General features: G+C 38.6%; 1 protein-coding gene across 4 annotated transcripts in view; it reads right to left on the bottom strand.

Annotated features, from left to right (window-relative positions):
* Positions 1 to 695: 695 nt before the first annotated feature.
* Positions 696 to 9552, bottom strand: part of MYOM2 (myomesin 2) — an 82895-nt gene continuing 74038 nt past the window's right edge. For all 4 annotated transcript variants that reach the window (XM_075498042.1, XM_075498044.1, XM_075498041.1 and 1 more), the window contains 5 exons: positions 7315 to 7478; positions 6948 to 6984; positions 6796 to 6818; positions 5872 to 5927; positions 696 to 1786 (listed from right to left, as the gene is read on the bottom strand). In XM_075498042.1, coding sequence (XP_075354157.1) covers positions 1442 to 1786; positions 5872 to 5927; positions 6796 to 6818; positions 6948 to 6984; positions 7315 to 7478 — 625 coding nt within the window. In that variant the 3' untranslated portion in view covers positions 696 to 1441. The remainder of the gene's footprint in view (positions 1787 to 5871; positions 5928 to 6795; positions 6819 to 6947; positions 6985 to 7314; positions 7479 to 9552) is intronic.

The raw sequence follows: 9552 nt of genomic DNA, 5'->3' as shown, positions 1-9552 counted from the left end.
ACACCAAAAACCACAGAACAATTATTTCCATATTTTCCACACTTAATCTCAGAGGCCGTCAGAGACTCAGCACTGGCTTTCGGCCATGACCCCAAACACAAGTTACAGTCCTAATACTTGTGCCAAACACTTTCATCCAGTTTCTCCAGTGAAGATTTTTCAGAGTGCCATTTCTCCAGGCCACCCCTCATCCAAGGTCCCTTGTCTCCCACAATGCTCCCTTTTCCTCACGTTTATCCTAGAGACTGGGAGAAGTCACAAGAGAGGAGGGCTGGTTCCAGGATGTTTGTATCACCAGCGTTACTTACTGTTAGAAGAACTCTGCTAGAAGCTGCTTAGCTAATTACAAAGGTTCATCTAGGTAGCTAAATGGACTTTTATTGAACAAGGAACCTGATCTGAACAAGCCAGCGCTGCAAACACTCAATCATATTGTATGACGGATATGTGAGTAATCTCACTGCAGCCCATTCTATTTGAACATTTCATGATAAGCATATATTGAAATCTTTGCCTAGCAGAACATCACTTCACCCATGGAAGAGTTCTGTTGTTCATTTTGGATAGAGGAGAATCAAAGACATAATTATCTTAAGTGACTGAATTGTATACATGTCTTTTGGTACCAGTTTAAGCTTGCATCTTGACCGGTATTGTAAAGAGCAAAATTAATGTCCCAAGTGCCACACAGTGACTGTGATTAACCATAATTTGCATTCTTTATTGAAAGTCAATAGTCTGCATGCTACCAGCTGTGAAATTGTGCAATAAGCAATAATTAAACAATGAAAGAGAGTAAACAGAACTAGTTAGGTGTGATTTGGAGCAGTGAGTAGCAAAGGTGACTTTTAAAGTTTTATTAGCACAAAGCAAGAAAAACAAAATACAACCGTGTGACCTATGCTTCAATGAGTAAACAGTGAACATTTGTAAAAGTCTACTAAAGATAAAGTCACACTATGAAACAACAGTATCACTACTAAACAGAGACTATCCACTGGACTTACAGGATCAGAGGTTTCAAAGCCAAAGGGACTGTGTGTGGAACAAAGAAGGAACCATCTCTGAATATGTATCTAACTGCAGTTCACTACCTTTACTGATGGGACATTTGTTCTCAGAGGATTGTTTGGCTGGGGTTTTTTTGCAGGGGGTTGAGGAGGGTGGAAGTGGAGGTTTACTGTAGGTTTGTGCAACCTGCCATTGCATACAGGAACCTCTGGAAGGCATTTGGCTTTTTGCTATTTGCAAGTCCCACCCTATTAGATATATTCAAAATGAGATTGTTGCAGATGTGTACAGTATCACAGCACAGCTACTTCCCTAAAGCAAATTCCTAAAAGCTCAGTTTCCCTTTGGACATTACCCATTAGTTATGTGTGGGAATACCTCAACTACAGCTCATGTATTCCATCTTGTTTGTCAAATGTAGCGTGAAGCTTTACTTCTTACTGGATTTTGCCTTGCCCTCAGGTTTGAGGACTTCTTCTGATGGTGGTATTGGCCTGGGTTTAGCAAGCTGGCCTGGCTTAATTTCAGGCATTTTTTCGCCATGTCTGTACACACTTACAGTGACATCCACTGTTTCCCCACCATACTTGTTCTTGACATGGATGCTATATTTGCCTGAGTCTTCTGAGGACACTCCCTTGATTGTTAAACTGGCATATTTCCCTTGTTCCAGTGAAAACACATAGTGCTCATTAAATTCAAAGGCCTTGTCATTCTTGAACCAAACCACTTCAGGGTCAGGATTTCCAAATACAGTACAGGTCAGATTCAGCGTCTGAGGGAGGAAAAAGAAGTAATTTTAAGGATCAGTCAGATCTGTTTAACCAGAATATTCTCGATATTGCTTTCAGGCACTTCTTATTCCGAGTTAATAAAAGTAAGACAGGTATGTACTTGAGGAATGAAAAGTAGAGTTCCTAATTTTTTTTTTTCTCTGATTCAGTCATTCCACCATCTTACCAGTGACTGTGATGCAGTAATAGCCTCAGGTTAACAGTGTCTGAAGATGGTGTGTTGGACTATCATTGCAGTCCTGCCTGCAGGAAACTCCTGACAACCCATTAGTCTGACATGAGGTTCAGGCAATGATAGGTTTGAAAACATCCTTGAAGTTTCCCTGTACACAGCAGGGAGGAGAACTGAGCAAATCTTTTCTGACCAAGGTCTCCTGAGGTTATTGCTTGAGATTATTTAAAAAAAAAAATCACTTAAAATAGACTACATAACATGAGTCATTGGACATTGATTCCAGGTGCTGCTGACTAGTAAAATGGAAATATTTCACAAAGAATAAGTAATACATAAATGTTGTAAAAGTATTACACGCGTGTATAGCATATTCAGAGAATAGCTGAAATGACCTAGTAGGCCATCCAGGCAGTTCTGGTATTTTCCAAGGACTAAACTGAGATTGAAGAACCCTATAAAATTTTCATGGTTGTTCTTCCAAATTTGTGTATAGTTACTGCTGAACCCCATTTTGACCACCATATGTATATGTATGTAAACTTTACGTATTTAGGTAAGTGATGACAGAATAAATGAAAGAATCATTTGAGAAGTTGCATTGATTAGTGCCTACTTTGTCCACCTTTGCTTGAAACTCATTCTGCCCAAAATTCTGCCCTAGATAATTAAGTCACCTTAAGAATTTCACATATGCACCATTGTGTTAGGGAAAAAAAAAGAAAGAAAGAAAGAAAGAAAGAAAGAAAGAAAGAAAGAAAGAAAGAAAGAAAAAAAACCCAATTAACAACTCAAAACTGATAGTTTCCACCAGAATGCTTCCTTATATTCCCTTCCCTCTACATTCCCCTTCAGGTTTTGCCGAATCCTGACCCACAGGGAGCAGAGAAAGTCCATCTGTGTGCATACATGCATGTTTTAGTGCAATATGTTTCTTGAATGATGATGACTGAATAGGTGTGATATAACTCAGAGAAAAAAAATAAAACAGAAAGAAATTTTAAGTGATCAAAAGTGCCGTATGTTCACAAATAGAAGCAGTCTTGCATACTACATGCCTCCAAAGTCAGAGGGGAATGTTGAAGGAAGATTTACATGCTCTGGGTACAACCTAGTGACAACCTAAGTGTGTGAGTACTCTTAAAGAAGTGATACCATGTAGGATGTAAGGGTAACTAATAGCCTATAGGGACTAGCCTCACTGTAAAATATTTAAAGGAGTAATGATCCAAACACAAAAATAAAATTTGGGGAAATCAAACTAATGTCTAATATCATGAGTTTAAATCTTACTGTCCTTTCTGTAACTCAGGCAACATTTCATGACTATTGCCCTCAAAAGTGACCTCATTTAAGAGCAATTAATAATTAATTCATAATAATTAATCAAGTCATAATAAGTTAATATTAAAAACTTACTAGAGAACAGATACATTCCAGTCATTTTAGATCATTTGGGCCTGTTCTAATTTATTAAATTATAGATGTGACCTAAAATCATTTATACGCTCTTAAGAAGCACTAGTAAAGCTTTGCCTTGTGCCTGTATATTTGTGTAGTTATACCATTCCATTGCATGAGGAAAACTCTCCGCTCTTTTCTTTTTCTGGTATAGTTACTTCTCACGCTGGTACTTACACAACTTTTGCATGGTACCTGTTCATATTTAATTTAGAGGTGATTTTAAAGTTTCACTTCCTTGTGATCCATTTTGTTTTGCCTGATTTCAGGAATCAGAGATTTTCTCTTCACACGTTCAGTTATTTAATCCTCACACAACTAGTTCTCCTTTGAAGTCTTTTACTTCTGGAAATGCACTATGTAGCATTTCCTTAATTTAAGGTTGTAGTTTTTAGGGCATGATTGTACAAGGAAACTGCAGCTAGTCTGTGGATGCAGTCAGGGGTGACTTCACGGACCTGTTTCCTTACCGTTAGACTTTTTTAAGATGTTGGTCGTAGAGTGGCTTACAGCTAACCTCCTAAAAGACTAGCTGTGATGTGCCTCTGTCTACCACAATAAGAAGGCATCTAATGTGAACATCCATTAGAGACAAAGGAAGGAATGGGCCAAGAGGACAATCATCTCTGTCTGGTCCAGAGTTGAGCAGCTTTCAGCATCCACTGCAAGGGCCACATGTTCCCCCATCTTTCTAAAGAGACTGCTCCTGGATATCCAGAAAATGGCCACGTACACAGAAAGTTGGAAGAGTTGTGTGCAACCTCTTACTCCAGTGATAAGAAAAACAGTTTCCACACAGAGCAACACAGCCGTAGTCTCTGAAGATGCATTTCATACAAGAGACATAAACAGCCCGATCAACATGCTCTTGATAGCCAGCAGATGGTAAGAGTCACATTGGCTCATGAGCTGATCTGCTAAAGTCTGTCTAGCTCTTTTAGAGGTCAAAAGCAACTGCTTAAGAAAGTATACAAAAATACAGAGGATGAATAGTGTGATCCTATTCCCAGTATACCTTCCTGCTTTCCATAATTTGGTGGCTTTTAAACTGGTTATAAGCACAAGTTGTATTGAGAACATTGTATTTAATGGCCCCTGCTGGACTTCCTTTCATGATACTGCGTATTTTCTTTTCTGGACCCAAATCTATTTTTGCCTAAGGTACTAAGGCACAAATTAATTATGAACCACTTGAAAAAATACTTCCTTTTGATTCTTTAAAGCCTGTAATGACCATGTGATTAGGCATTCCCTAGTTCTTGTGCTATGAGAAGTGCTGGATAATCATTTCCAAGTACCTCCTCTGCACCGTGCACAATATTGCAGATTTTTTTTTTTTTTTTACCCTGTTCTGTTTCAGTAATCTTTCTTCCCAGATTGAAGACCTAGTTTCTCCCCACAGGGAAGGACAAGGCACCCAACAGAGGAAGATTTGCTTCAGGAGAAAGAGACAAGAACTTGCTGTCTGTGTGGGAAGGATAAAAGAGTTTGTCTTTCCTGGACTGAAGGCATGGGTGTCTGGAGTCTGGAACTCACCCCCAGGATGGAAAGACTGAGTTCCAGTACTTCCTCGCACCTGTAAGGACTAACAGCAGCTCAGACTAATATTATTCTCCTTCTATCTTAGTATCCAGAGAGTTTGGGCTGAGGTTGCATGAGATCCCACTCCACCACAACAAAAATCCCAGTGAGGAACACCGGTCTGTCAGAATCATGAAATTTTATCATCTCCACCAGTCAAGCTGACCTAGGAAGGGACTTTGCAAAGATTTACCAATTTTGACTTTGTATCTGGGCATTTAGTTATTACTGATGTCAAAAAATATGTGTATTCACTGGCCTTCAATTTATCATAATTATATATTGTAATGGGGCTATCTGCCAACATACAGGAAGAGGGGAGAGTTTAGCCCATTGGCCCAGGTAGGTTCTGTACCCTCCTTTACTCTTACCAGCCGTAACAGTCTATGTCTGGCATGCTGGAGAATGGGACCTCATTTTTGTTTCTGTTATATTGGCTCTCAGAGAGTGGCTGCTTCCTCCTGCCTCTTCAGTTTCTTCTACAGGGCAGCAGTGGCCTCTCCCCTTGATCTGCTCTGCTCAGTACGCAGAGCTGAAAGCCAGCCCGGATTGGAGTATGCAGTTAACTCAGAGCCTCTACATAATCAGCACAAGACCAGCTCCTCTTGAAGGTGACCTTGCTTGCCTAAGATCTGAATCAGGCTGTGTCTCCTCTGACTGTATAGTCAGCTTACGGTACCTGTGCTTACTTAGAGTTTGCATGTGTCTCAATTAAATGACTACCATTAGGTGGTTTAAATTATCCTCCTTCTGCTTTCAGCTTCTACCAAATCATCTCTATTCCCTCCCCTTTTGCCATTAAAGAAAACGTCTCACCAGTCAGCATGACTCATTGACAAAAACTGTCCTTACCTTCCCATCCATTATAGTAACGACATCAGGCAAACCACCAATGACTTTACCACGATCTAGGAGTTAAAGAAAAATATGTGGATCATGTGAAGTTTAGACCTCAAAATTACTCATTTCTTAATGATTTTATAACTTGGTGCCATACTACTACAGCTTTTGTTTGGACTTATCTTTAAAAAAAACTGTAGCCCCTGGTTAATTAAACATAAAATAATACATTTTTTGTGATATTTTGTGTTATTTTTTAATGTATTTCATGGTCCCCTCAGATTTTTTTAGCAGAGATTGTGCTATAGCATTCTAGACTGATACACATAACAACCTTGAAGCTACTGCTGAGCGTGACAGTTTGTAATTTTGGCACAGAGCAAAGCAAGGAGGATGCTTTTAGCATCTTGGTAGTATCTAAGATCTAAGGAAAATTTGTTCTGCTACTCTCTTTGTGGGCAGAAGCATCTTGTCATTACCAGGGGACTTGGTATCAAAGTACCAGAACTCCTACAGCCCCTAACAGTAACAAGCTTCCCCACTGTCCCTGTCTCAGCAAGCACTGCCCAACAGGCATTAGCAGGTAATTTTTTTACTTAGTAGGTAGATCCCAATATTCAGTATCATCAGCAGCTTTCAGAGTCAACACTTCCTTGTATGACACCCAGAAGCTCACACCTCACAAAACCTCTGCAGACACAAGAAGATACAGTGGAGGCTTGCAAAATGTGTAAAACTTTTAGTGGAACTAAACCATTGGAACTAAAACCAAATAAATCCACAAATTACTATTATTATTGCAGTATTATGTGCTAACAGGGGATTTCTGCAGCCACAGAACTCTGAAAGCTATGGCAGCATATCATGATGGATGCCTTAAAGAGAACACTAGACTACATTGTAGAACACCTTTGATAAAATGTAAAATAAACTTACTCTTCTCAGCAAAAGCAGCTGCCCTAAAATTGTTGAGGAAGAGAGGAAAAGAAATATATAATGTTATTAATGAAATTATTAATAAAATATTTTTTTCTGTAAGTAAAGACACTGTTATTACAGCATTAAAATGCAAAAGATATAGCACTTACTTGAGTCGCTGGACTTCTGCATATGCATCATCAAAAGCTGTAACAAAACAATTGAGAGTTACTGTCCATGAACATAACTTGCACTTGGGGCTCAGTATAAACATTTAAACACATACCCATGTTAAAGCTCTTTTAATACCCATACAGGGTTACGCAGTAGCAAAATGGGTAACCAAACCCTGAAACCCAGTGCCACTGGTGGTGAAAACAGATACAAGACTAAAAAGATCATAGCAGTTACGCAACTAAACTACAACTGGTTCTGACCAAAGGCTTTCTGTTTTTACTGTCATTCCTCTGATTATTGCCAGTAAATTCTGTTTAATCCATGAAAAGTCGCCATACAAGTATGGTCTTATAAATATACCTTGCCCAGACAGATCAAGTGTGCGTTTGTAGGATTCCTTGTCACCAAAGATTTCAAAGGTGTAGTTCCCTTTATCCTTTTCAGTGGGTTCACCTATCTGCAGCCAGGCAACATCCTCTGCACCTCCAATCTTCATCTTTTCACCAGAAGCAATCTTAGATTCCCTGGAAAAAAATAACAGAAATTACTTTGAACATTCTTTTCATGTATATTCTCCACAGGAGATCATCTATAAAAAGTTACAAAGGATAACATACTATTCCTAAACTACAGATAAATTGCAACTAATGGCAGCAATTTCCCAGAAGATTCTTTTCTTCCTAGTGGGGGTATGAAACACTTTGGAACCAATAGCTTGAGCTTTCATTCCAAAGATTAACTTGTTCACCCTCTTCTCAGTCTCCTCTCCACATACACAATCATCTGTGTTTATATGTATATGCACATACATATCTGTATGTGAAAATGGTGCATGACTTTAGAGTTCTGTACTATTCATACACACTAACATCAGAATAGTAAACTAGAGGCAAATAACCGTTTCTGATGAGGAAAAAAATCTTTACTTTTCATTAACTTAACTTCAAAAATCTATTAAGAAACAATAAAAGATTTGCATAGGATTTATTATTCTTGCATCAAGTCAAAATACACCTTTGGTTTTTTTTAAGAACAAGACAAGAAGCAAATTTCTTAACTGCAGATAATTAACAAAAAGGTCTTTAAAAAACAATGGCATTATATTGACTTATCATCACTTCCTAAGCTACGAATATAAGAAATACCCTACTGATTCAGATCAGGGGTTCTTCTGGTACATAATCTATCATGAAGAGTGGAAATAGAAGAAGCTATTTAATGAGAGCATGCAAACCAGACTACTTGCAATGGTTTGAAAAGTAGTTTCCTCTTTTACTCATTAACTAAAGAAATATTTCTTTTCATCCTTCCTCCCCAAGCATCTTTAGCTGGAATTTTTAATAGATGAAATCAGCATTAGCTTCTCTTTGATCAGTTATTTTATTTGCCCAGACAGGCCTGATTTGGATTCATAGCTAGAGAGTTTGATGGGGAAAAGGAATTTTTATTATTCCCCTTTCTGTAAGACGACTGCATTGAGTTCAGCGTACCAAATTAGATACCTGGATAGAAACTACTATATATTAGAAAATACTACATATAATATTCCCCACTGTACCATGAGTGGATGATGCATGCTGGCTTTAGGACTTGTATTATGTTCCCTGCTATGCAGTATAGTGGATAATTCAAAGCTAGCTAGAAATTTACATGGTATGTTTCATGATATGCAGACAACGGTAAAAAGCCATGGTTGTCTAGCCTTTCCTTTTTTCCAAGAAAAAAGTTGCTAGAACCCCACTTAAAAGAGCAGGGAGGTTTGGAGAGGCTAGGGGAGGTTGGTTGGTTGGTTTGTTGGTTGGTTTTAGTCCTTGTTTTAGCTTTAACAACTCTGGCTTACAATCATTATTTTCATGGAAAAATTGAAATTTTATTTGTTCAAAATCTGTGTTCAATGACCTTCAAGACAATCAATGTGTAAGACATTATAAAATCTGAAATATTGGGGGGGAGGTGTCTGTGTGTAAATATAAATATGCACATTGATATTTCCATATTAGCTATGTAGCATTCTCTAGTTTCATATTTCTATGAACTGGATGGTGGAATGGACTAAGTCATTTTTAAAACTCAAGCAGATATAGTAAAAGGCAGAGGCAAAAAATATTTTTTTTTCCTTTCCATCATATTAGTATCACTTTTACTAAAAGAAGGAGCAGAACTTACTAAATACAAACCTTGAGTTATGAGTTGTGCTGGTTTTGGCTGGGATAGAGTTAATTTTCTTCACAGTAGTTTGTATGGGGCTAAGTTTTAGATTTGTGCTGAAACAGTGTTGATAACACAGGGATGTTTTAGTTACTGCTGAGCAGTGCTTACACAGAGTCAAGGCCTTTTCTGCTCCTCACACCACCCCACCAGCGAGTAGGCTGGGGGTGCACAAGAAACTGGGAGGGGACACAGCTGGGACAGCTGACCCCAGCTGACCAAAGGGCTGTTCCATACTATATGACGTCATGGTCAGAATATAAATCTGGGGAAGAAGAAGGAAGTGGGGGACGTTTGGAGTGATGGCGTTTGTCTTCCCAAGTAACCATTATGTGTGATGGAGCCCTGCTTTCCTGGAGATGGCTGAACACCTGCCTGCCCATGGGAAGT

Source organism: Mycteria americana, chromosome 3, assembly GCF_035582795.1.
Source record: "Mycteria americana isolate JAX WOST 10 ecotype Jacksonville Zoo and Gardens chromosome 3, USCA_MyAme_1.0, whole genome shotgun sequence".
Classification (NCBI taxonomy): Eukaryota; Metazoa; Chordata; class Aves; order Ciconiiformes; family Ciconiidae; genus Mycteria; species Mycteria americana.
The sequence above is the reverse complement of the archived record's forward strand: the minus strand, read 5'-3'. Positions and strand labels throughout refer to the sequence as shown.